At 33.6% G+C, this 27,963-nt stretch overlaps 4 protein-coding genes across 4 annotated transcripts; 1 reads left to right on the top strand and 3 right to left on the bottom strand.

The window, feature by feature from the left end:
• Positions 1-1,628: 1,628 nt before the first annotated feature.
• Positions 1,629-10,353, bottom strand: LOC144842596 (uncharacterized). Its single transcript, XM_078699087.1, has 4 exons — positions 10,269-10,353; positions 9,566-9,628; positions 3,302-9,424; positions 1,629-3,130 (listed from the first exon to the last, which is right to left on the bottom strand). Exons 1-4 carry the CDS (start codon positions 10,351-10,353, stop codon positions 2,151-2,153), a joined length of 7,251 nt encoding a protein of 2,416 aa, XP_078555213.1. The 3' UTR covers positions 1,629-2,150.
• A 204-nt stretch (positions 10,354-10,557) lies between these two features.
• On the bottom strand, positions 10,558-13,084 carry LOC144852599 (uncharacterized). Its single transcript, XM_078710507.1, has 5 exons — positions 12,920-13,084; positions 11,855-11,891; positions 11,697-11,735; positions 11,403-11,462; positions 10,558-11,123 (listed from the first exon to the last, which is right to left on the bottom strand). Exons 2-5 carry the CDS (start codon positions 11,868-11,870, stop codon positions 10,573-10,575), a joined length of 666 nt encoding a protein of 221 aa, XP_078566633.1. The 5' UTR covers positions 11,871-11,891; positions 12,920-13,084; the 3' UTR covers positions 10,558-10,572.
• A 1,173-nt stretch (positions 13,085-14,257) lies between these two features.
• LOC144842665 (uncharacterized) lies at positions 14,258-18,312 on the bottom strand. Its single transcript, XM_078699219.1, has 3 exons — positions 18,122-18,312; positions 16,264-17,453; positions 14,258-15,273 (listed from the first exon to the last, which is right to left on the bottom strand). Exons 1-3 carry the CDS (start codon positions 18,226-18,228, stop codon positions 14,441-14,443), a joined length of 2,130 nt encoding a protein of 709 aa, XP_078555345.1. The 5' UTR covers positions 18,229-18,312; the 3' UTR covers positions 14,258-14,440.
• A 5,064-nt stretch (positions 18,313-23,376) lies between these two features.
• On the top strand, positions 23,377-27,613 carry LOC144838451 (serine-threonine kinase receptor-associated protein-like). The gene is made up of 7 exons (XM_078693822.1): positions 23,377-23,529; positions 23,843-23,978; positions 24,447-24,528; positions 24,870-25,042; positions 25,893-26,030; positions 26,614-26,750; positions 26,888-27,613. The coding sequence occupies exons 1-7, from the start codon at positions 23,412-23,414 to the stop codon at positions 27,100-27,102; spliced, it is 999 nt and encodes a 332-aa protein (XP_078549948.1). The 5' UTR covers positions 23,377-23,411; the 3' UTR covers positions 27,103-27,613.
• Positions 27,614-27,963: the final 350 nt, after the last annotated feature.

Genomic DNA, 27,963 nt, shown 5'->3' on the forward strand with positions numbered 1-27,963 from the left:
TAGTTTTAAAGTACTTAGTACCCTTGCTGAGATTAAGAAATTGTTTAATACCCCTCCACCAAGATTTAGAATCGGACGAGAATAACTGGGCAATACTATTACGATAAAAATCACCTCTCAAAGATTTAGCCATTCGGTTAGATACATTTCTAAGTTTCTTATATTCGGCAGACATGGGGTCAGTTGCAAAAGCTGCTTGCCGTCTAGAAACGATACCTTTAAACGCATTATTTACCCATGGCTTATCTTTAAGAAGTCTTTTAATCGTTACTTGGGGGAAGTGTAAATTTAAGAGTTCAGAAATGTTCTTATGATACAGTTCAAACTGGTTACAGCATCCATCCATTCGATATAGATCTTGCCATCTAATGTTATTAATGTCGCGTTCGAAGTTTTCCTTCGCACCCGGTTTACAGCTACGTTTTGTATGGTAAGTGAAGACGTCATTCTGTAATTTTCTGTGGTGTTTCATTACTAATTTGCCGTGGTGTTTCAATACTAATTTGCCGTGGTATTTATGTTAAATTGCCGCGATTTTTTATTTTTAATTTGCCGTGATGTTTTATTTTTAATTTGCCGTGGCTTTTTTCAAATTGCCGTGGCTTTTTTCAAATTGCCGTGGCTTTTTTGAAAGTTGCAGTGATATTATTTGAAAATTGCGGTGACCACCGTAGATTTGTTTATGCTGTTGAAAAATTATTCATGTGCAGTTTTTCCTTGGTACAGTATATGCATTGGTAAAATTGACTATGACCAATATGTAATTTTTTTCAACAATTGCCAAAAATGTGATTTGAAAGAAAATATACCAATTATCTATACAATCACATTTTAATTACGGTACATCTTTTGCTCCTCTTATGCAATTATGCTTGTATTTATTTGAATCGATCTGTAGTTTTATCATTCTTTATATTTCATTTTTATCTTATTTTCTTGACCGTTTGGAGAACTTAAACTATCCTTCATGATCCGCCATATTTGTAACCGCGGCACATTATGATGATCATTATTATTTTGGTCCGTCATTGTTTCAGTAAATAAAATAAAATCTCCGTATAATATTCCCTTCAAGTTCGAGAATACATAACCCACCTACCTGACGATCTATGACACATCAGCGACAACGATGTTAGTATGTAGTTTGGTTGCCCAACGAACGTTGGCGTGTAGACTTGCTTCAAGTCTGTAGTTATTGTCTTTTTTATGTTTGTCCACCAGTCGGCGTTTCGATTTTTGTCTGAAAACTATATATACGAGCTCAAGTATACGTATGAAACGCTATATGTCTAAAAATATTTAACTTTTTACTAATATTAAGTCAAAACTCCGTCCATCATGCTCCTCACCACGTTCATCCCTTTGTCGTCATCGCTATGTTTATCATCTTTATTGATCAACATATTATTCAATCCGCACTGTGAGAATATGATCATCATCGTTATATCTCTATTTATCATCCTCCTCATATCATCATCACCACCACCACTGATACATTTGAACAATCAAGCAGGGGTGTGTAAGTTACATTAACAGAAACAATGTCGATTCGTTATATGCTAATACAATTACTAACAAATAAAACTGTAGAGATTTATTTGTATTTTGTGTATATCATTTTATTTGGAAGAGCATACGGAGAAGTACAATATGCCATATTAAACATAATATGGTAAATACAAAAAAACTTAAAACAATATTCATCAATACTGTAATCAAAATATATTTCCCACTATTCCTGTGGGTCAGATACGATACGAATTACAGAACGATTACACATTAAGATATAGTATTGGGCGATAATATGTTTATAATTAAAATTACCTATAATTATGAGCGTATTGTATATCATACAGTAATACACATTTATATATCATTACCACAACAAATGTATATACAGGCTCATCCTGTGTATGTATGTATTTTTCTGAGTAAAATTATTAAATATGTCTAAAGCAGTTTAGGAGACTTACTGAAGAAAATACCCAGTAAAATACAGTACCACCAAAGGATACCAATATCATTATTTTAACATCAAGCTCTTGTATACTTTAATTGTAAACACATTTGTTGCATACACTTTGATCATTTCATTTAGTACCGTACGTCACTTGATAGATTGCAATTATGCAGGATATATTATAAGTTACTCAGCTTAAGAAAGTACCAAGTAAAGTGCCATCAATGCCACTGATATCATTATACCCAATATCAAGATCTTGTAAGTTTAACTCATTTGTTGCATACACTCTGATCATTTCATTCATTACGTCACCTGACAGATTGCAATTACACATGTAAAGTTTACTCAGCTTAGAAGACTTACTCAAGAAAGTACCAAGTAAAGTGCCATCAATGCCACTGATATCATTATTCTTAATATCAAGCACTTGTAATTCTAACACATTTGTTGCATACACCCTGATCATTTCATTCATTACGCCACCTGATAGATTGCAAGAGTCCATTCCAAGTTCAGTCAGCTTAGGAGACTTACTCAAGAAAGTACCAAGTAAAGTGCCATCAATGCCACTGATATCATTATACCCAATATCAAGATCTTGTAAGTTTAACTCATTTGTTGCATACACTCTGATCATTTCATTCATTACGTCACCTGACAGATTGCAATTACGCATGTAAAGTTTACTCAGCTTAGGAGACTTACTCAAGAAAGTACCAAGTAAAGTGCCATCAATGCCACTGATATCATTATAATTAATATCAAGCACTTGTAATTCTAACACATTTGTTGCATACACCCTGATCATTTCATTCATTACGCCACCCGATAGATTGCAAGAGTACATTTTAAGTTCAGTCAGCTTAGGAGACTTACTCAAGAAAGTACCAAGTAAAGTGCCATCATTGCCACTGATATCATTATACCCAATATCAAGATCTTGTAAGTTTAACTCATTTGTTGCATACACTCTGATCATTTCATTCATTACGTCACCTGACAGATTGCAAATATACATGTAAAGTTTACTCAGCTTAGAAGACTTACTCAAGAAAGTACCAAGTAAAGTGCCATCAATGCCACTGATATCATTATACCCAATATCAAGATCTTGTAAGTTTAACTCATTTGTTGCATACACTCTGATCATTTCATTCATTACGTCACCTGACAGATTGCAATTACACATGTAAAGTTTACTCAGCTTAGAAGACTTACTCAAGAAAGTACCAAGTAAAGTGCCATCAATGCCACTGATATCATTATTCTTAATATCAAGCACTTGTAATTCTAACACATTTGTTGCATACACCCTGATCATTTCATTCATTACGCCACCTGATAGATTGCAAGAGTCCATTCCAAGTTCAGTCAGCTTAGGAGACTTACTCAAGAAAGTACCAAGTAAAGTGCCATCAATGCCACTGATATCATTATACCCAATATCAAGATCTTGTAAGTTTAACTCATTTGTTGCATACACTCTGATCATTTCATTCATTACGTCACCTGACAGATTGCAATTACGCATGTAAAGTTTACTCAGCTTAGGAGACTTACTCAAGAAAGTACCAAGTAAAGTGCCATCAATGCCACTGATATCATTATAATTAATATCAAGCACTTGTAATTCTAACACATTTGTTGCATACACCCTGATCATTTCATTCATTACGCCACCTGATAGATTGCAAGAGTCCATTCCAAGTTCAGTCAGCTTAGGAGACTTACTCAAGAAAGTACCAAGTAAAGTGCCATCAATGCCACTGATATCATTATTCCTTATATTAAACTCTTCTAACTCTTTTGCATAGACGCTGATCATTTCATTCATTACAACACCTGACAGATTGCAATTATACATGTAAAGTTTACTCAGCTTAGAAGACTTACTCAAGAAAGTACCAAGTAAAGTGCCATCAATGCCACTGATATCATTATACCCAATATCAAGATCTTGTAAGTTTAACTCATTTGTTGCATACACCCTGATCATTTCATTCATTACGCCACCTGATAGATTGCAATTACACATGTAAAGTTTACTCAGCTTAGAAGACTTACTCAAGAAAGTACCAAGTAAAGTGCCATCAATGCCACTGATATCATTATTCTTAATATCAAGCACTTGTAATTCTAACACATTTGTTGCATACACCCTGATCATTTCATTCATTACGCCACCTGATAGATTGCAAGAGTCCATTCCAAGTTCAGTCAGCTTAGGAGACTTACTCAAGAAAGTACCAAGTAAAGTGCCATCAATGCCACTGATATCATTATACCCAATATCAAGATCTTGTAAGTTTAACTCATTTGTTGCATACACTCTGATCATTTCATTCATTACGTCACCTGACAGATTGCAATTACGCATGTAAAGTTTACTCAGCTTAGAAGACTTACTCAAGAAAGTACCAAGTAAAGTGCCATCAATGCCACTGATATCATTATTCTTAATATCAAGCATTTGTAATTCTAACACATTTGTTGCATACACCCTGATCATTTCATTCATTACGCCACCCGATAGATTGCAAGAGTACATTTTAAGTTCAGTCAGCTTAGGAGACTTACTCAAGAAAGTACCAAGTAAAGTGCCATCAATGCCACTGATATCATTATACCCAATATCAAGATCTTGTAAGTTTAACTCATTTGTTGCATACACTCTGATCATTTCATTCATTACGTCACCTGACAGATTGCAAATATACATGTAAAGTTTACTCAGCTTAGGAGACTTACTCAAGAAAGTACCAAGTAAAGTGCCATCAATGCCACTGATATCATTATTCTTAATATCAAGCATTTGTAATTCTAACACATTTGTTGCATACACCCTGATCATTTCATTCATTACGCCACCTGATAGATTGCAATTACACATGTAAAGTTTACTCAGCTTAGAAGACTTACTCAAGAAAGTACCAAGTAAAGTGCCATCAATGCCACTGATATCATTATTCTTAATATCAAGCACTTGTAATTCTAACACATTTGTTGCATACACCCTGATCATTTCATTCATTACGCCACCCGATAGATTGCAAGAGTACATTTTAAGTTCAGTCAGCTTAGGAGACTTACTCAAGAAAGTACCAAGTAAAGTGCCATCAATGCCACTGATATCATTATACCCAATATCAAGATCTTGTAAGTTTAACTCATTTGTTGCATACACTCTGATCATTTCATTCATTACGTCACCTGACAGATTGCAAATATACATGTAAAGTTTACTCAGCTTAGGAGACTTACTCAAGAAAGTACCAAGTAAAGTGCCATCAATGCCACTGATATCATTATTCTTAATATCAAGCATTTGTAATTCTAACACATTTGTTGCATACACCCTGATCATTTCATTCATTACGCCACCCGATAGATTGCAAGAGTACATTTTAAGTTCAGTCAGCTTAGGAGACTTACTCAAGAAAGTACCAAGTAAAGTGCCATCAATGCCACTGATATCATTATACCCAATATCAAGATCTTGTAAGTTTAACTCATTTGTTGCATACACCCTGATCATTTCATTCATTACGCCACCTGATAGATTGCAAGAGTCCATTCCAAGTTCAGTCAGCTTAGGAGACTTACTCAAGAAAGTACCAAGTAAAGTGCCATCAATGCCACTGATATCATTATACCCAATATCAAGATCTTGTAAGTTTAACTCATTTGTTGCATACACTCTGATCATTTCATTCATTACGTCACCTGACAGATTGCAATTACGCATGTAAAGTTTACTCAGCTTAGGAGACTTACTCAAGAAAGTACCAAGTAAAGTGCCATCAATGCCACTGATATCATTATAATTAATATCAAGCACTTGTAATTCTAACACATTTGTTGCATACACCCTGATCATTTCATTCATTACGCCACCTGATAGATTGCAAGAGTCCATTCCAAGTTCAGTCAGCTTAGGAGACTTACTCAAGAAAGTACCAAGTAAAGTGCCATCAATGCCACTGATATCATTATTCCTTATATTAAACTCTTCTAACTCTTTTGCATAGACGCTGATCATTTCATTCATTACAACACCTGACAGATTGCAATTATACATGTAAAGTTTACTCAGCTTAGAAGACTTACTCAAGAAAGTACCAAGTAAAGTGCCATCAATGCCACTGATATCATTATACCCAATATCAAGATCTTGTAAGTTTAACTCATTTGTTGCATACACTCTGATCATTTCATTCATTACGTCACCTGACAGATTGCAATTACACATGTAAAGTTTACTCAGCTTAGAAGACTTACTCAAGAAAGTACCAAGTAAAGTGCCATCAATGCCACTGATATCATTATTCTTAATATCAAGCACTTGTAATTCTAACACATTTGTTGCATACACCCTGATCATTTCATTCATTACGCCACCTGATAGATTGCAAGAGTCCATTCCAAGTTCAGTCAGCTTAGGAGACTTACTCAAGAAAGTACCAAGTAAAGTGCCATCAATGCCACTGATATCATTATACCCAATATCAAGATCTTGTAAGTTTAACTCATTTGTTGCATACACTCTGATCATTTCATTCATTACGTCACCTGACAGATTGCAAATATACATGTCAAGTTTACTCAGCTTAGGAGACTTACTCAAGAAAGTACCAAGTAAAGTGCCATCAATGCCACTGATATCATTATTCTTAATATCAAGCATTTGTAATTCTAACACATTTGTTGCATACACCCTGATCATTTCATTCATTACGCCACCTGATAGATTGCAAGAGTCCATTCCAAGTTCAGTCAGCTTAGGAGACTTACTCAAGAAAGTACCAAGTAAAGTGCCATCAATGCCACTGATATCATTATTCCTTATATTAAACTCTTCTAACTCTTTTGCATAGACGCTGATCATTTCATTCATTACAACACCTGACAGATTGCAATTATACATGTAAAGTTTACTCAGCTTAGAAGACTTACTCAAGAAAGTACCAAGTAAAGTGCCATCAATGCCACTGATATCATTATTACCTATATTAAGCTCTTCTAACTCTTTTGCATACACCCTGATCATTTTATTCATTACGCCACCTGATAGATTGCAAGAGTCCATTCCAAGTTCAGTCAGCTTAGAAGACTTACTCAAGAAAGTACCCAATAAAGTACCATCAGTGCCACTGATATCATTATTTCCAATATGAAGATGGCATAATTGTGAATTATTTTTTGTTGCTCTTATCATTTTATTTATTACTTCACCTGACAGCCTACAATCATTCATGCTAAGTGAACACATCTGACTCATCAAAGAACCCAGTAAAGTACCATTAATGTCGCTGAGATTATTGCTATTAATATTGTGATTGATATCACTTACTTTATCATAATTTTCAGTCATCATATCATTTATTATTACACCTGATAGGTTGCATTTCTCCATAGAGAGATTTGGTAACTTACTAAGTATTTTACCATTAATGTTGATGAGATTATTACCATCGAGAATGAACTCATCTAATAGTTGTAAGCAGCTACTTTCTTTACACTTTTTAATCATATCATGTATTATTGTACCTGATAAGTTGCAGTGTTGTATATCAAATGAATATAGGCTAGGGGACATGTTCAATAAACAACCCAGTAAAGTACCTTCAATGTTGCTGAAATTATTCTCTTTGATACTAAGATTACTTATTCCTAAATTACCACCCATTTTACGAACCTCTTCAATCATTTCATTCATTACATTACCTGATAGATTACAATTATCTAATTCAAAGTTTCGAGTACAAAAATATAAAATATGTGCGAGAATTTCTCCTTTATTAGGAAAATGTAATGTATTACAAAATATGTGAAAATCATTTCTGGTTGTCCTATGAATATCCCTTATAAGCTGTATAAAACTTTTATTATCAACTACATCAACAAACATTTTTAAAGAGTTACATATGACATCAATTTGTGTTTGTTTTGTTGTTGTTAAATTTGTGTTCATGTACTCATTTAGGGCTGTGTTCACACTAAAATAATGTTGCTCTTCAACATGTTCCAAGTAAATACTTGCTAAAGGGCGATATGTTGATAGCTCATTTGTTATCCAATGCTTTAAAAATTTACCAGCATCATCTCCAAGAAACTCAACTGCAAAGGTATTTGCAACCTCTAAATACTCACATTCTCTTATAACTTTCCATTCTTCTTCAGGTTCAAATTCTGTAAGTAATCTTCTTACATCCTCTGGGTATTCATTAGTCACACCTTCACACTGTTTATATAAATAAAATCCTACCAATGACTCTGCTATCGACTTGTGCAGAGGCATGTAAACCTCACTCTTCTCTGTGTTACTCTTTAAACTAGATGGTTCTTTATAAACAAATCCGAGACCCAGGACGAGATCAATTATATCTTTGCTTACTGTCAGATCGTTTTTGTAAATCGAAAGTTGATTTGATTTTAAGGAATTATACATATATTTTCCTAACACAATCATAGCATGTATATACGCCTTTGGAGCGTCTTCAAATTGTGAAATATTTTGCCCTGTTTTTCTCTGTTTGTTGAACTGATTAAAAAAGCAGCGAAAAAATTCTTTGAAAAGGTCACACCTACTAGAAGGAAGATTTTGATTATCGTCCCATATATTACAAATTGATAAAAGTAACATTGGATTTTTGCACAATAAGTATGCTTCAGGGTGTTTACGATCAAAATATGTCTTGCCAATACCCAATTCTTCTTTAAGGGATTTTCCGAGATCGACATTTTTAAAATACTGAAAATATTTATCAATATAGTTTGTTATGCTGTATTCATTAAATCCATTCACTCTCACATGTACATCACAACTTTGTTTTAATTCAGTTACATTAATTGGTCGTGATGTAATGATTACAATACTCTTCTTAAACTCTATTCCCCTGAAAAGACGATTTAATCCTTTATGTTCAAATCTCAATTCATCTAATCCATCTAATAACAACACTATTTTATCTTTATTATGTACAAGGTATTTCTTAATTAACATGGAATCTTTTTGAAGGTCCGTTTCAAGATGAAAATTATCGATGTCATATTGCCTTTCAATTAGACTTAAAATGGCCTCATCCTGTTTTAAATCTCTTATTTTCAAAAGATACACTATTTTACCTTTAAATGCTTCAATTTCAATTTTACCTTTAAATCCTTCATTTGTTTCAGTAGACCACTTGTGTGCTATGTACCGTAATAAAGTCGTTTTTCCGATACCAGCCTCACCTTCGATAAGAACTTTACAAGCAGGTGTGGATTCAATAATACCCATCACATCTGGTAATGTCGTTGGCTGTTTTGCTGTCGTGTTCTTATCTTTCTTGAGCAGCTCCAAGTCCGTAAACATTTCAGAAATAACGACTTGAAATTCCGGATTCATTGTAAGTGGTGTAAAAATTCCTTCATCTTCGCAAAATACATGTTGTACCTCATGAAGATATTTTCGTATTTTTTCTATTATATAAACAATAAAATATTATTTATAATATTATTATTAATCAATATTATTTTTGTGTAAAGCATGATTCGACTTCAGGTTACAATTAGTGGTGATAATAAAGAAAAACCTACTAATAACAGTAAAATTATACATACCTTGATCAATTTCTTTAGGATCGTGAGCTTGAGGAATCGTTGGTGGTTTAGCTTCTGAATTTTCTGTACAAAAACAAAATCGACTGCATTTACAACAATATTATTTAACAGAGATTATCTTTCGAATAGACTAATATTATAATCAAACATGGTACGCACATTTTTACGAACCAATATTTACAGTACCAGGCTGAAAATTGTATAAATCAGTAATAATATAATAATAATAATAATTCACACATATTAACTGAATTTTTTAACATTTTTTGGTTGAATATGCCATTTTAACATCATATAATTGTTATTCAGTTTGATTGACAAGATCAAATCAAAAATTATTTACTTGAAAAACTGTAATTAAAACAAACAAGGCCAACAGCCATAAGTCGCCTGCTAAAACGCATAGTGATACCGGACCGACAGACAGACCGACAGACCGACCGACATAGTGAACTATAGAGTCGCGTCCACGCGACTAAAAATTATCAAATTGGCTGCCAGCCATGGGTTTTTAGTTGAATTTAACTATTTTTTGTTTTACTTTATTTTTCGGGTTTTTTCTACGAAAGTGGTTAACTTTATTAAAACTGCAAAATCCGATTTTTTATTAATCTTCATTTTTAATATTTTTGGGGGACAATACATCTTTAAATAATAAACAAGGTACATAATAATATTATCTCTTAACAAGTAAGGCCTTTACCTGGACCTTTATGTAAATGACTGTAATTTTTCCCAAACGTTAATTTTCTATGGTTCGATTGACTTTTAAATAATATCGGAACCATATAACAACTCAACTACATTAACAAAACAGATATCACCGTTCGAATCAAAAGTATTGTTTAAACGAATTCTAGTACTGGTGCCTACAGTATAGGCCTACAGTAATTTAATTGATCTTTAATTCCTAAAACGTTGTTACTATATCCGATCATTGTACAGATCAATATGATCATTATCGATTAAGTTAAGCAATATTTTATTTATTATTTGTTAAATTAGGCCTACATTTTCCAACATTCAAAATAAGAAAGCATACCTGTTCTTTGAATTATGTTTAAATTTTCAACAAATTCGTTCCAATTATCTTTGTTTAGTGGTTTATATCTGCGTTTTTCAAGATCAAAGAGCATATCCCATCGATCTGAATATGATTTGTTTGGATTATTGTATATTCCGTTAATTGTCTTCAAGTCGTCATCAAACAAGGAAGAGAAGAATGCGATGCTTGTTTGTCTGTAAGAAGATAGTATTGATGAAACTATTTTTACATCTGGGAATGATGCCATCTCCTTCCTAATCAGGTCTCTTAGTCCAAATTGATTGGTGATAATAATCGCATCGTTCAAAAGTGTAAGATTCTGTGGACTCAGATTTCCACTAGCATGCAATGCTTGCAGCAAGTCTATTGTACTTTTGACGTTGGAAAATGTAGCTGTGTCCAATAAATCACTGTACACACATTTAAGCTTATTGAATAGTCCATCCTTGCGGCGCTCGTCATACCAGGATGAAAACTGTCCTATTATCACTTGGTACGCTTCCTCTGCTGTTCCTTATGAAACAAACAAATACAGTGTTATTTATTAAACTCGACCGATACATTATGTTATTTTGTTATTTTTGGGCTAGTATTTAGTAGCACAGCGAGATATTTCTCACTATTTACAGGTTTAATTTTATAGCAGAATGTGTGATCACGATTTTCAGCTTTAAATAAAATTAAATGTCTTTTTTATATATAAAACTACAGATGTAGCATGGTCTATATTCTTGAATTGGATCCTCGACGATTAAATTAAAAATGACGGTAAAAGTTCATTTAATTGTTCACCTTTAGACTTACTTGGAACTACTTTTTTGGGGCTTGGTTCATCTTTATCTTCCCTACCATCTATAAATAACATGTTTATACCGTATGAATAAATATATTTAGATTAAATTGTTATAAACTAGCGAAACAGGCATAATGCTTTATTTTACCTAATTAACCTTGAAATAATGGTACATTAAAATGTATTATAACAAATTCAACATATGATGCAATATATATTTTACAATATTTATTATTAGCATATTTTAAAACAATTTCAACATTTAATCTTTAATTATTTAAAAATCAAATTACCATGTCTTCTTTTTGACGTGCTTTGATACGATATTTCATCTAAATAAAATTAAGAAAATAAATGTTATATGTTATATTTTTATAGTGTGGACGGTTATAGCCTTGTTATTATTAGTAAAGTCGGCTAAAAGAAGTGTCAACAAAATCATCAAACTTACGTTCACGATCTGCCATTTTCCCAAATTATGTGCCTATCTGCAAAACAATTGTTTATAAATCATTTTTACGGTAGTTGTTTAAATTTCCATCCACCTTCAATATCATAAATCAATCTTTTATTAAAGATGTATGAGGTAATAATTCACTAAATTTAGTATGAACATCTATAGAATGATTCAGGATATTGACTATACAAGTAGAAGGACTATGATCAATCATATAAAAAATATGGTTTCCTCTGCAGAACGTAGATTCAACAACCATGGAGTAATAATCATTACTCCATAGTAGAACGATACACACAGTACTGTTTAATGATAAATAATCCAAATCAACCAGTTTTCGTCACATCACTGTAGTTAATTCAGATTAAAATTTGCATGACAATTATGAATTATATTATGAAAATATATGCATGTTGAAAACGTTTTAATTTCATTATAGTCTTATGGTTTAGTGGCTGCCAAGCCCGTTTAATTCTACACGTGTATATAAGGTCTACTTTGTCTTCCCAGAGATCACACCTGTGGATGAGTATCATTTTTATTTCAATCGAGAACTGCTGGTGTTCTGTCGTACCATGAAAAACAATAAATATCTCATCGCTTCCTCGCCTCGACCTTTCCCCCATCCCTCTGTCTTGTCAATGTCAATATTAACCCCTTTTCTGCCTTCCCGGATGATATAAAAATTGTAATTTTTTAAATTGTTTTTTCTATTATGTATTTTATGGTTTCGTCTGTTGAGGCAGCCGATATTTGCCCTTGTTGATGGCATCAGTAGAGAATAAAAGAATAATAAAGAAGATTTCGAGTTTGAGACACTTTTACTCCTAGGCGTCTTGGTTAAACTGAGCTCGTTGGGAGTAGCATTTTAACTCTCAAACATTTCTTCATTTTTACAGTTTACATATTCACAGTAGGCTATTGGTTGAAATGGTTTAGAAATTCCTTTCTAGTCGTAGGCCTATTTGAGTTAGATTACATTTTTTGGCGGGAAAGGAATTATAGCCACACCCAAATTTTCAGAAAACGTAATTTCAAAGTAATTTCAGGTAAGCCTACCTTAAATTCTTGAAGAAGTTGTAGAGTAACAAGTATTAGTTCTCTTACTGTGCTTGTCACCAGGGAAGAGTGAGATCAAAACTCACTCTTCCCTGTTTTGGTGGTTTCGTGGCGTAGACACAGTACCTTGGTTTAACATCAATGGTTCCCAATCGCAAATGAATTCTAACCTGTAGTGGTTACTGACTAAAAACTGCTGTGTAATCGAAATAGATTTAGCCAATCAACACGGTTACACAACAATAAAAGTATGTAATGGCGGAAGGATAATCTTCTATTGTTTGGTGATTGTGATGAGTGGTAATTTGGCACAGCTATACATTTTGTTCATGCGTTTGAAAGAAAAAAATAAAATTACTAATGGAAAATAGAAGCATTTTTTTAGAAAAATGTCTAAAAATGAACTTGTGTGAATTGTTTCGATCTTCCTATCCCATTTTTAATTACAAAATGCCATCTTCAATCATCATTATTTTAAAACCTTGTTTATATTATGTAATAATGATCCTCTTTTTATATTTTTTTTACAAAATCCAATTACAAATACGGAAACATGGACAACAGCAACCTGGCCTTACCTGTGATATTTTGTTCACCCATATTTAACGAATCATCCTGAGATTTAAGCCGTATAGCCGATGTTTTGTTCATTATTAATTAGATGGAATTATAGTTTCGATTGTTTAGGATTTTCTGTATAACTTTTTTTTTTATTCTAAATTGTTTTTGGTTTTAAAAAACTGTGTTTCCGATTGCCTTGGTTTTAATCCATTCACTATTAAAGAAAACTGGATAAACCAAATAAAAGATTTTAAATGGCAAAAAAAATGTAGACTTTAGCACCATAACAAACCATCCCGCCTGCCAAAAACAGAGATGGAAACAAATCGTGGAAATGTCGAAATGACGGAAAACGTTTCAAGAGGATTACAAAACATTTCCAATTGTTGATTATGGTGGAGTACGTATATAGGCCTATAGTGTATTTCATCTAAAGTGAGCCCCGACAAGCTACCAATTTGCCCAAAGGTATAAAAACAGTAGTGTAACGGTTGAAGCAGCACTCATGCGTTACGTTTGACAATGTATAACTACGATGAATAAATATTAAATAATGAATAACAATCCCGAGGAATTTCTTTTGTACTTTTAAATAAACACCTCACTCAATCAAACAATATGTCATAGCATATATGCTTCAGAATACAAAGACCTTGTCGTATCCACCGTTTAGATACAGGTATAATGCGTGGGCAATGAATGCAACTGTGTGTAATATCGCAAGTCATCTGCCTACCATACAATATGCATTAAAAAACTCTTTTCCTCGATAATTTTAGAGTAATATTTATTTTTCATAACATACTGTATTATAATTTTGCTCATTTAGTCAAAATGATGAAATGTGAGATGTGCCTATATGGTAGTGATATGTTTAAATATGGTAGTGATATGACATCATCATGTCCATATTTGGGCAAATCACATATTTTTGTCACATAAAGTTTGATAGTGTAGTCTTTAAGAAAGATTGATTAATGTATTAAATGAATTTTTGAGTGTGTTTAAACTGCTTTTACTTCTAAAGCTATGTCCACATTGTTCACATTTAAAAGGCATTTCTCCAGTATGTTTTCTAAAGTGAACTTTTAAGTTACTCCTTTGTGTGAACCGTTCCCCACAATGTTCACATTCATGTGGTTTCTCTCCTGTGTGCACCAACACGTGTTGTTTCAACATCGCATTTTCGATAAATCTTTTCCCACAAACTAGACATTCACACGGCTTGTTCCCAGTGTGTGTCCGCACATGTTTTCTCAATTGACTTTTAGCTTTAAAGTCTTTCTCACAATACGTACAGTGGTACGGTTTTTCTCCGGTATGTACCCTAACATGTACTTTCAATTGGCTACTATCTGTAAACATTTTTCCACAATGTTCACATACATATAGTTTCTGATTTTTGTCTCTTACGGTATGTGTTTTAGTATGTTTTTGCAACAGTTCTGAATGTTTAAATCTTTTCCCACAAATGTTGCCGTCAATCTCAAAATTACACTGGTAATTCTTCTCTTCAGAATGCACAACCGAATGTCTCTTTAACTTTGAACTATCGATAAATTTCTTCCCGCATTGATCGCACACGTAAGGCCTCTCGTTAGAATGTATTCTTAGGTGCTTAGTCAACGCACTTTTCCCGTTAAATCGTTTGTCACATTCCTTACAACCGTATGGTTTTTCACCCGTGTGGATCCTACGATGCACGTTCAGATGACTCTTTTCGCCAAACATTTTACCACAGTCTTCACACTTGTGTCGTTTTTCTTTCTGTGCGTCTGAATGTACTTGTCGGCCTTACAAGGAATACGAAAACCCAGATTAATAATTACGCAAGTGACAGAATATTTTGTTCACCCATATTTAACGAAATCATCCTGAGATTTAAGCCGTGTAGCCGATGTTTTATTTATTATTAAGTAGTTGGAATTATATTGTCAACTGTTTGAGATGTTCTGTATCACTTTTTTTTTATTCTAAATTGTTTTTGGTGTGTTTCTGATTGCCTTGGTTTTAATCCATTCACTATTAAAGAAAACTGGATAAACCAAATAAAAGATTTTAAAAGGCACCATAACAAACCATCCCGCCTGCTCGAAACAAAGATGGAAACAAATCGTGGAAATGTCGAAATTACGGAAAACGTTTCAAGAGGATTACAGAACATTTCCAATTGTTGATTATGGTGGAGTACGTATATAGGCCTATAGTGTATTTTATCTAAAGTGAGCTCCGACAAGCTACCAAATTGCCCAAAGGTATAAAAACAGTAGTGTAACGGTTGAAGCACTCATACGTTACGTTTGACAATGTATAACTTCGATGAATAAATATTAAATAATGAATAACAATCCCGAGGAATTTCTTTTATACTTTTAAATAAACACCTCACTCAATCAAACAATATGTCTATAGCATATGCTTCAGAATACAAAGACCTTGTCGTATCCACCGTTTAGATACAGGTATAATGCGTGGGCAATGAATGCAACTGTGTGTAATATCACAAGTCATCTGCCTACCATACAATATGCATTAAAAAACTCTTTTCCTCGATAATTTTAGAGTAATATTTATTTTTCATAACATACTGTATTATAATTTTGCTCATTTAGTCAAAATGATGAAATGTGAGATGTGCATATGGTAGTGATATGTTTAAATATGGTAGTGATATGACATCATTATGTCCATATTTGGGCAAATCACATATTTTTGTCACATATAGTTTGATAGTGTAGACAAGTCTTTATGAAAGATTTATTAATTTATTAAATGAATTTTTGAGTGTGTGTTTAAACTGCTTTTACTTCTAAAGCTATGTCCACATTGTTCACATTTAAAAGGCATTTCTCCAGTATGTTTTCTAAAGTGAACTTTTAAGTTACTCCTTTGTGTGAACCGTTCCCCACAATGTTCACATTCATGTGGTTTCTCTCCTGTGTGCACCAACACATGTTGTTTCAACATTGCATTTTCAATAAATCTTTTCCCACAAACTAGACATTCACACAGCTTGTTCCCAGTGTGTGTCCGCACATGTTTTCTCAATTGACTTTTAGCTTTAAAGTCTTTCTCACAATACGTACAGTGATACGGTTTTTCTCCGGTATGTACCCTAACATGTACTTTCAATTGGCTACTATCTGTAAACTTCTTTCCACAATGTTCACATACATATAGTTTCTGATTTTTGTCTCTTACGGTATGTGTTTTAGTATGTTTTTGCAACAGTTCTGAATGTTTAAATCTTTTCCCACAAATGTTGCCGTCAATCTCAAAATTACACTGGTAATTCTTCTCTTCAGAATGCACAACCGAATGTCTCTTTAACTTTGAACTATCGATAAATTTCTTCCCGCATTGATCGCACACGTAAGGCCTCTCGTTAGAATGTATTCTTAGGTGCTTAGTCAACGCACTTTTCCCGTTAAATCGTTTGTCACATTCCTTACAACCGTATGGTTTTTCACCCGTGTGGATCCTACGATGCACGTTCAGATGACTCTTTTCGCCAAACATTTTACCACAGTCTTCACACTTGTGTCGTTTTTCTTTCTGTGCGTCTGAATGTACTTGCATGTGTCTATTTAAATGGCTACTAGTTTTAAATTGTTTGTTACATAGTTTACATGTATACGGTGTTTCACCTGTATGTGTTCTTAAATGTATTTTAAGTTGGCTGGTGTCCTTAAACTTTTTTTCACAATGTTCACATTTATGTGGTTTTTCTTCAGTATTCATTTTTAACTTGTCAGTTAATTTATTTAAATGAACTTTTGTATTAAGTGTCTGATCACATGGTAATTCTAGTGGTATTTCCTCTCCATTTATAGCTTTCAAATGTATTTCAGCTGTTTTTTCTTCCTTTTCTTCCACACAACCTAATCTCATTTTTAATTTCATCACGGCCTTTTCCATGGAAACTATATAATTCTGTTTAACTGACTGACTTTCTTTCTGGATTACTCTATTCCTGCAATTACAAGAATGATAAAAATGTATTAATTAACATTAATGTAAAGTATTAATTATTATAAATACTGTATTATGGCATGGAACCGTATCATATCAAAGTTGAATCCAGGTAAGTCAAATTGCTGCAGGCAAAAAGGTTTTCTCTTTGATTGGTACGGTACTGACTATATCCTTCTAATTTATTAAATTAGATAACGGCACCAGTGCCACCACCACTCACTTTTCAGTATCAACAGTTTGGACTCCATTGGAAATTAGTTTACATATTTTTAATTTTCGATTTGATGGGTTATCTTTCCTGGTCGTATTCTTTTTTTGATTACAGATTATGTAGGTATATTTTACTACTACTACTAGTTAAGTCGAAGATGCTCTCCAGATGGAATGCCATCCTGAGATGAGTAGTAGTAATTTTGTTTATTTTATTTATTTCATTTATATGTAATTTACTTTCTATGGACCAGAGTTTCCGAAATAAAAGATTGAATGAATGAATGAATAATTAAATGTCGAACAAAATCAATCAAAATATCAATCTACTCAACAACTGAGTTAATGAATCTTTCTGGCCATTTTAACAACCATTTACAGTACTACTATGGAGCTATAAATTAGCTCCATAATACTCTATGGAAAATCACTCTAGGTTTATACAAGCCTGCGTACAGAGGAGAGCTAGATAGAGGTCCGGTTGCACCAGCAAAGGATCGCCACCCACCATCATCTAGCTGGGCGGCCAACAAGGCTAGGCCTAGTCCTAGACTAGAGGGCATGGCGCCTACTACATGGTTATGCTTGATAGAAAGATAGGATCTTTATATAAATATTAAACTTATATTACGAGCTAACTAGTCTATAATACTAGGCCGCCTAGGCCTAGACTGAAACGAAAACAAAGTCAAAAGCCGTACAGAAAAATTTACACACGAGTTATATTATTCTACCGTTTCGGTTCGGTAGCATGTTATTTTCAAAACTCTTTCCTCTGTAGCATACAAGACTACGACTTCCGTATAGTGAGCATTGTGGGTAGTTTAACTTTTATAGCTAGAAGTTAGGGAGTCTTTTTATTACTGTATTTTGTTTTAAAAAGTTTTTTTTGTCACACCTCGGTGCAGCTAGCAGTCGCGGCGCCCTTTTTTCGGTGGATTTTAACCGCAATCAATTTTTCACCGCTTTTTTTTCAAATTGTTTTTAATCACACAGTTATGTAGGTTATTCTTTTAAGAACATTTTATATTGAAAATTGTGTCCATACGACTGTCCATTAAGGAGTTAAAAAGAAATAAAGTAATTACTTATCAAGTTATGTCAATGGTAGAGCGTATAAGCCATGTCTTTTGGAAGTAACTTGTCCTCTGAAAATATGCTTGCCGCGCTATGTTATTTCTGTTGGTTACGCTTCCGTGCACAGCATTGTTTGTCATCGGTCAAAAATGTCTTCCGTTTCGTGAAAAAGGCCTATTGAGTCTGCAGTATGGGTGTTGTGTAACTGTAAAAGGGTGTAAAACAGTTTCGCAAAGTTTAGTCGAAGATTAGAAGAATATTTTCAGTTGTTGATGTTGCATTTTTGCCCATTCGAGTTTCTCTTAGGAATATATATATAATAAAATATTTTATTTTTTTTCCTAGTGGTATGCGTGGGATACCGTAATTCCTTCTTTTACTCTTCAATATTCTTATAAATTTATACTCATGTACCGTTTTTGGAGGTATATTCAGAGCGTCATTTCGACGATCGAGCATTCTCTACTTCTACGTAGCGCCATTTATGCCTTTATTTACTTCCGAATTAGAAATAGTACTACGGTAACTACTCCAGTGGACCAAATTTAGCACCGGTGGAGAACAGTGATATAAAATAGAAATAAGTCACTCATTTTAATATCTTTTCGTATGTTAATACACTGTGCTCAAGTGGACACAATTTAGCGCCAGTGAGGAGCACAGTGATATAAAATAGAAATAAGTCACTGAATTTTAATATCTTTTCGTATGTTAATAGCACTGTGCTCAAGTGGACCCAATTTGGAGTCAGGGGAGCACAGTGACATAAAATAGAAATAAGTCACTGAATTTTAATATCTTTTCGTATGTTAATACACTGTGCTCAAGTGGATCCAATTTGGAGCCAGGAGAGCACAGTGATATAAAATAGAAATAAGTCACTGAATTTTAATATCTTTTCGTATGTTAATACACTGTGCTCAAGTGGATCCAATTTGGAGCCAGTGGAGCACAGTGATATAAAATAGAAATAAGTCACTGAATTTTAATATCTTTTCGTATGTTAATACACTGTGCTCAAGTGGACCTAATTTGGCGCCAGTGGAGCACAGTGATATAAAATAGAAAAAAGTTACTGAATTTTAATATCTTTTCGTATGTTAATACACTGTGCTCAAGTGGACCCAATTTGGCACCAGGAGAGCACAGTGATATAAAATAGAAATAAGTCACTAAATGTTAATATATTTTCGTATGTTAATACACTGTGCTCAAGTGGACCGAATTTGGCGCCAGTGGAGCACAGTGATATAAAATGGAAAAAAGTTACTGAATTTTAATATCTTTTCGTATTTAATACACTGTGCTCAAGTGGACCCAATTTGGAGCCAGTGGAGCACAGTGATATCAAATAAAAATAAGTCACTGAATTGTAATATCTTTTCGTATGTTAATACACTGTGCTCACGTGGACCCAATTTGGCACCAGGAGAGCACAGTGATATAAAATAGAAATAAGTCACTAAATGTTAATATATTTTCGTATGTTAATACACTGTGCTCAAGTGGACCGAATTTGGCGCCAGTGGAGCACAGTGGTATAAAATGGAAAAAAGTTACTGAATTTTAATATCTTTTCGTATTTAATACACTGTGCTCAAGTGGACCCAATTTGGAGCCAGTGGAGCACAGTGATATCAAATAAAAAAAAGTCACTAAATTATAATATCTTTTCGTATCATTAATACACTGTGCTCAAGTGGACCCAATTTGGCACCAATGGGAGTACAGGGAAATAGTCACATACAAAAACATCGGGAAAAAATACTTCTGGAATTTAAAAATATTTCAAACTTGGTATATATGTTCAATATCGGTTACTCCATCCGTAGACCAAAAGAAAAAATAGTTTCAAGGCACATCAGTGATTTTAATAACTTGCGTTTGCTTAAGATAATACTTATGAAAAAACATACAATTCCGACACATATGTTAAACTCTAATAACGATTTTTACCCAAAAAACGGTTAGGAATTCGATTTTTCCCTGTAAATTGAGCAACTAAAATTAAAAATATACCAAGAAATATATATTGAATTCGTGGTGTATTTTTTTTACAAAAGAAATGTTCGTATGTTAATACACTGTGCTCCAGTTGATCCAATTTGGCACCAATGGGAGCACAGGGAAATAGTCACATACAAAAACATCGAGAAAAAATACTTCTGGATTTCAAAAATATTTCAAACTTGGTATATATGTTCAATATCGGTTACTCCATCCGTAAAGCAAAATAAAAAATAGTTTCAAGCCATATCAGTGATTTTAGTAATTTCGTTCGTTTAAAATGTATATTTATGATAGAACATAGAATTGCAACACATTTTTTAAACTTTAAATTTTGATCATCATAAAATAATTGTCCTACACATTTGAAATTTGGTAGTATACGTTCAATAGGTTACTACACGTTTGATATGTTACTACACAATTCATATTTTTAACATAATTGTCTTTTTTTTAATCGCTAAAGTTTAAAAATATGTGTTGGAATTGAATATTCTTTCATAAGTATTTATCTTAGACAAACGCAAGTTATTAAAATCACTGATGTGGCTTGAAACTAATTTTTCTTTTGCATTACGGATGGAGTAACCGATATTGAACTAAGTTACCAAGTTTGAAATATTTTTGAATTCGACAAAAATTTTTCTAGAAGTTTTTTTATGTGACTATTTCCCTGTGCTCCACTGGCGCCAAATTGGATCCACTGGAGCACAGTGTATTAACATACGAACATTTCTTTTGTCAAAAAAAATACTCCTCGATTTCAATATATATTTCTTGGTATATTTTTAATTTAAGTTGCTCAATTTACAGGGAAAAAATCGAATTCCTAACCGTTTTATTTTTGTCAAAATCATTATTAGAGTTTAACATACTGTGTCAGAATTGTATGTTCTTTCTTAAGTATTATCTTAAGCAAACGCAAGTTATTAAAATCACTGATGTGGCTTGAAATTATTTTTTCTTTTGGTTTACGGATGGAGTAACCGATATTAAACATATATACCAAGTTTGAAATATTTTTGAATTCCAGAAGTATTTTTTCCCGATGTTTTTGTATGTGACAATTTCACTATGCTCCCATTGGTGCCAAATTGGGTCCACTTGAGCACAGTGTATTAACATACGAACATATTAACATTCAGTGACTTTTTTTATTTTATATCACTGTGCTCCACTGGCGCCAAATTGGGTTCACTTGAGCACAGTGTATTAACATACGAACATATTAACATTCAGTGACTTTTTTTATTTTATATCACTGTGCTCCTCACTGGCGCTAAATTGTGTCCACTTGAGCACAGTGTATTAACATACGAAAAGATATTAAAATTTAGTGTTTCTATTTTATGTGCTAACTGGCGTGCACGCCAAATTGGGTCCACGTGAACTCACTACTGTGCTCACGTGGACCTAATTTGGCGCGCGCGCAAGTGAGCACAGTGTATTAGCATACAAAATGATATTAAAATTCAGTGACTTATTTCTATTTTATATCACTGTGCTCAACTGGCGCCAAATTGGGTCCACTAGAGCACAGTGTATTAACATACCAAAAGATAATAAAATTCAGTGACTTATTTCTATTTTATATCACTGTGCTCCACTGGCTCCAAATTGGGTCCACTTGAGCACAGTGTATTAACATATGAAAAGATATTAAAATTCATTGACTTATTTCTATTTTATATCACTGTGCTCAACTGGCGCCAAATTGGGTCCACTAGAGCACAGTGTATTAACATACCAAAAGATAATAAAATTCAGTGACTTATTTCTATTTTATATCACTGTGCTCCACTGGCTCCAAATTGGGTCCACTTGAGCACAGTGTATTAAATACGAAAAGATATTAAAATTCAGTGACTTTTTTTATTTTATATCACTGTGCTCCACTGGCGCCAAATTAGGTTCACTTGAGCACAGTGTATTAACATACGAACATATTAACATTCAGTGACTTATTTCTATTTTATATCACTGTGCTCCCTTGGCGCCAAATTGGGTCCACTTGAGCACAGTGTATTAACATACGAAAATATATTAAAATTCGGTGACTTATTTCTATTTTATATCACTGTGCTCAACTGGCGCCAAATTGGGTCCACTAGAGAACAGTGTATTAACATACCAAAAGATATTAAAATTCAGTGACTTATTTCTATTTTATATCACTGTGCTCCACTGGCTCCAAATTGGGTCCACTTGAGCACAGTGTATTAACATATGAAAAGATATTAAAATTCATTGACTTAGGCCTATTTCTATTTGATATCACTGTGCTCCTCACTGGCGCCAAATTGTGTCCACTTGAGCACAGTGTATTAACATACGAAAAGATATTAAAATTAATTAATTAAAAAATAGAAAATTATTTCTATTTTATATTACTGTGCTCCACCGGTGCTAAATTTGGTCCACTGGACCAGTTACCGTAGTACTATTTCTATTTCGGAAGTAAATAAAGGCATAAATGGCGCTCCGTAAAAGTAGAGAATGCTCGATCGTCGAAATGACGCTCTGAATATACCTCGTTTTTGTGACCCCCTAAGTTAGTTTTTATTGGAATACACTTTCTTTCCACACAAATCAATCTGCCAAATTGGTTACTTTTAAATACCTCTGGCTGGAGAAAAAAACACCATCATCATCGCGAAGCAAGATGGCAGCGACCATAAAGCAAGTTCCCTTGAGTTGCAGTGGTCACACACGACCTGTTGTCCATCTTGCTTTCAGCAAGATCACTTCAGATGGTTACTTTCTCATCAGTGCCTCTAAAGGTGAAGTTTTTGTGTAATTATATATGTTTTAACTCTTGAACTTGTGTGGTGTAGGCTAGCTAGGCCAGTAGTTTTTATGAAAATAAAGAAAGAAGGGAAAGGGCCGGGCGGAAGAAATCGATTTGTGGTTGCTTGGTTTTGTGTGAAGTAGGAGGGCATGGGCCTAGCCTAGCTAGGCATACCTCTATCGTTGTGACGTCATACCGTGATACTCTATATTATTTATGATTTATTAGTAGACCCTACCTAGGCTTCCCGGCTAGGCCTATAATCGATTTCATTGCATAATTTAAAATTTAAAAATGACTTACAGATGGCAAGCCGATGTTGCGTCAGGGTGACACTGGGGACTGGATTGGAACATTTGAAGGGCACAAAGGAGCTGTTTGGAGTGCGACCTTGAATGCTGAGGCAACAAGAGCTGCCACAGGGGCTGGTGACTTTTCAGCGTATGTTTAACCAGAACTAAATTGTTATAAATATTAGTGAATAATCAGGAGAGAAACATAGATCTCAGTGACATTTAACAAAAAAAGAATTTAATCAGTGATTCTAGGTGATATCTAAAAACGTAGAGACAAGGTAGTTAATTTGTCAAAATTTATTTGAATGTTATCGCAGACATTTTTTCGACCACATACTGTAGTAGGGATATTAATTAATTAATATTGATCATTAACAATTAATTTTCCTGACCTGTTTTTTTTTTTTGGCCAAATAAATAAATGAAATATAGAGTAGGGACTGAACTGCTTTTTACACTACAGTAAATTTGTAGTTGTACTTACTATATGATTTTACATTACGACTAAGTCAAGTTTTTCCTGTTATTTCATAATAGTTGATAATAATATGTAATATGTACAATTTTGTGCCCAGTTTTCATATAATAATTATACTATATTCTATGTTTGCAGGAAGGTGTGGGATTCTGTTGGGGGTTCAGAACTTTACACTTTTTCTCACAAACATATAGTCAAGGCAGTTGATTTTTCAAGGGTAAATATGTTTTAGTAGTAAATACAGTTTAGGAATGATGAGAAAAACATCAAAGTATTGTATAGTTACAATGTGACATTGAAAATTAAATTATCATTTTTTAAAGAGATTTATAAAATACTAAAAGTAAAAAAAAAAAACATTTTCACAAACTACTGAAAAAAAAAACCAGTTCGTAACATCAACAATCTAGACAGTCTAGATAATTTATTAAAATCTTCAAAACTTAAACTAATTTTACAAATTAAATACAGTTGTATAAAGGAGGCAAATTTACTCGGAAGAAGCAATTTTCTAGTAGATTTTTCATAATTGCTAGTTGACAATGTTTTAATTCTCAGGATACTAAGTTCTTACTGACTGGGAGTAATGAAAAAATATTACGAATCTTTGACTTAAATCAACCGGAAGCAGACCCAGAGGTGTTGACAGGACATGAAGGTAGCATACGACATGCTCTGTGGTGTGCAGACAATAAGCGGATAATCAGTGCAGGAGAAGACAAGACAGTTAGGTATTCAAATGTCCCTGAATTATTTTGCAGTTTAGTTTTCATGCTACACTGAATGAGTGTCTCAAACCTTGGGCTTCTATTTTAGTACTCTTGGGTGGGCTTCTTTTCAAGACGAGCTCTTTTTTAAGATGTGGCTTCTTTCCGCAATTACTTTTGCAGACCAAAGAGAAGTTCTTCTTTTCAAGGTTTTACGGTAGCTCATTCTAAATTTCTTGGCATTGCAACTGCTTTATTAGTAAAATTATAATGTTATGTTATAAGTACAGTAATTACCTCTTCCTGTCTGTTGGTTGTTAGTTTGTCTGTCTGTCCATGCACAAGATCATCTCAAAAGTGATTCACTCTGGACCCAACAAAGTGTTTTCACTGAATAGGGGTTGGCTGTAGTGTTGAAAATTTATTTCTCCTTGTTCACATGAAAGTGTCCCTTAATAGGAGGAGGGATTCTACTGCCATATTAATGTACTTGTCAATTGTATGACCCACTGGGAGATGTGCATCATGGATACATATCATTCAAAAAACCAAAATGGTACGTCACAATCGTTGAACAATGGTGTGTCGATGTTCGTCACTTTACCACACATAAAAATCATGAACAACATAGTAATTTTTCTTCAAAATGGGTGAGTCATGGTCACATAAAGGTATGTCACTTGTTTGACGCAGGGGTGTGTTATGGTACTCATAAGGTATGATGCAGATCGTACAAATGACACATATTATCGGACAAATGACGCACCTCTCCGGGGTCGCATAGTGGGTCGCTATTGACAAGTACATAAACTATCCTAAAATATAAACTTGTCCTATTATTATTAAAATTTTATTAATAATTTTCTATTCACAGAGTGTGGGATGCTAGCAATAAATCATTAATTACCAAGTTAGATTTTGAGAATTCATCCATCAGCCTGGAGCTGTCTCAGGATGACTCAGTTCTTGTAGTCACTCACAAGAACACAATTAGTTTCTTCAACACAGACAAGTAAGACATTAGAGAGATTTTGATTTGTAATGACTGACAACCAAACTATGTCATGTTAATTCATTGTATCATACATATAGTGATGGTCGGCATCATGAAAATGGTGGTCTGAAATTCCAAATGGTGGACGGGGCCAACTGCCAACCACCATGGCGAGAACCCTGGTATGCATGCAGCGATATTGGAACTTTTGTCCTCACTCCCCATCTCGGCACAGTTTTGATGGTTTCTAGGTGAAGACGACACCCACTCAAATTAATTGACTTTGTTAGGTTCCATGCAAATCTGATGCTCCCTATTTATGGTTAAGCTATCCATATGTAGTTACTTATTGTTACTCTGTAGTACTTTGGAAATAGACCCACTGCAGCCATGTATTATATTCTCATTAATTAATCACCCAAATGTAAAAAGTAATCGTGCTGATTAAGAAAAAGAACCTGTGTATGACTTTCCATCCATCTTGCAGTTTCAACAATTTTTTTTTTATAATTAAGATATGGGTATATTTATATATAGTCCGCATTCTAGTGACGGAACACCTAAGATTTTTGTTTAATTGTTGTTTTGTTTTCATTGATAGCTTTACAAAAATAAAAGAATTGACAATCCCAACTCAACTATACTCTGCTTCTTTGCATCCGGACAAATCATGCGTAGTCGCTGGTGGAGAGGACTTCAAATTATACAAACTGGATTATGATACCGGTGCTGAGCTAGGTGAGAGCAAACATAAACCTACCTCCAATTAAGGACCATTTCCAACAAACATTTTATTATCTTTGGTTTAGTTTTTGGTGTGTAATTAGCTGTAAATAATTCCTGATTCATTTACATAATTTTGTTTTATCCTCTAGAAAGCTACAAAGGTCATTTTGGTCCTGTTCATTGTGTACGCTACAGCCCTGATGGGGAGTTGTACGCCAGTGGATCTGAAGACGGAACTCTCCGTCTCTGGCAAAACACTGTCGGAAAAACATATGGTTTATGGAAGTGCACTGACGAAAGCTGTGTGGGCGATTCCAGCGTAGCGTTGTCTTCAACTCCACCATCAGTGAAAGCTGAAGCCTGAACCAGATTTTAAACCACTACAGACAAGTACATGATGAGCATTGTTAGTGAACCAAATAGGTTCCCAACCTGTGTTACATCTACCATTTTGGGTCAGTGAATCTTTATTTCTAGTACAGGTAGTAAATACTGTTTTTCACCCACCAAGGTTTGGCATACAATCAACCTGGTGTGTAAAACCGTGAATTTCCATTACTGCTACTACTACTACTACTACTACTACTAATGGAGAAGAGCATTCACTTTCAATATATAATTATTATTGCTAAATATTGCCCTTTTCTCCCATGTACATCTGTACCCACATGTGTAATATGAGGAGGCAACTAAAGCCCCATTCGCACTGGATGTGTCAAACTAATCAAGTAGACAAAATCTGTCGTCTTTGCCTTATAGAAGAATTTCTTTAATACGGCAGAAGTATTTTTTCTGGCTTTTTATAAAGTTAATAAGTTGCAAATATTATTTTTACAATACAGTGTACTTAATCTTATAATTATTGAATAAGCATTTAGTTGAAATAAGAAAAAACAAAAAAACAAACTCTTTGTTACTATGTTAAAGAAGAACTTTCAGCATTACAATAAATATTTCCAATACTAGAGAAATACAGTGAAAAAAATAATATGCCATTAAAATATTTATTAAAAAAAATGTTATTTTGTTTTTTTCTAGAATATATTTTCAAGACAATCTAGATGCGTAATAAAATTTATATTTTTTTTATACTTTAATTTATAAAGCGGGACTTTTAGTAAAGACATTTTCTAGTAAATTTTAAATGTAAAAGCAAGTAATAATTTGTTTATGAAAAATGAAATAAGTCCATTTTTTTCATGTAACGATATTATTTTCACAACTG

Source organism: Antedon bifida, chromosome 1 (assembly GCF_963402885.1).
Source record: "Antedon bifida chromosome 1, ecAntBifi1.1, whole genome shotgun sequence".
Lineage (NCBI taxonomy): Eukaryota > Metazoa > Echinodermata > Crinoidea > Comatulida > Antedonidae > Antedon > Antedon bifida.

What these genes read in the sequence shown, in the direction of transcription:
- LOC144842596 (XM_078699087.1), bottom strand. Translation starts at nt 10,353, where the DNA reads ATGGTTCCGATATTATTTAAAAGTCAATCGAACCATAGAAAATTAACG. An exon ending in TCCTAAAGAAATTGATCAAG is followed by an intron (nt 9,425 to 9,565) that starts GTATGTATAATT and finishes TTTATATAATAG; the next exon opens with AAAAAATACGAAAATATCTT. An exon ending in GGACTCTTGCAATCTATCAG is followed by an intron (nt 3,131 to 3,301) that starts GTGGCGTAATGA and finishes GCAATCTGTCAG; the next exon opens with GTGACGTAATGAATGAAATG.
- LOC144852599 (XM_078710507.1), bottom strand. An exon ending in CACGTCAAAAAGAAGACATG is followed by an intron (nt 11,463 to 11,696) that starts GTAATTTGATTT and finishes TGTTATTTATAG; the next exon opens with ATGGTAGGGAAGATAAAGAT. An exon ending in AGTTCCAAGTAAGTCTAAAG is followed by an intron (nt 11,124 to 11,402) that starts GTGAACAATTAA and finishes TTGTTTCATAAG; the next exon opens with GAACAGCAGAGGAAGCGTAC.
- LOC144842665 (XM_078699219.1), bottom strand. Translation starts at nt 18,228, where the DNA reads ATGCCCTCTAGTCTAGGACTAGGCCTAGCCTTGTTGGCCGCCCAGCTA. An exon ending in CCTCTATCTAGCTCTCCTCT is followed by an intron (nt 17,454 to 18,121) that starts GTACGCAGGCTT and finishes TTGTAATTGCAG; the next exon opens with GAATAGAGTAATCCAGAAAG. An exon ending in AAGCAGTTTAAACACACACT is followed by an intron (nt 15,274 to 16,263) that starts CAAAAATTCATT and finishes ATTCCTTGTAAG; the next exon opens with GCCGACAAGTACATTCAGAC.
- LOC144838451 (XM_078693822.1), top strand. Translation starts at nt 23,412, where the DNA reads ATGGCAGCGACCATAAAGCAAGTTCCCTTGAGTTGCAGTGGTCACACA. An exon ending in TCTCATCAGTGCCTCTAAAG is followed by an intron (nt 23,530 to 23,842) that starts GTGAAGTTTTTG and finishes AATGACTTACAG; the next exon opens with ATGGCAAGCCGATGTTGCGT. An exon ending in AGTTTCTTCAACACAGACAA is followed by an intron (nt 26,031 to 26,613) that starts GTAAGACATTAG and finishes TTTCATTGATAG; the next exon opens with CTTTACAAAAATAAAAGAAT.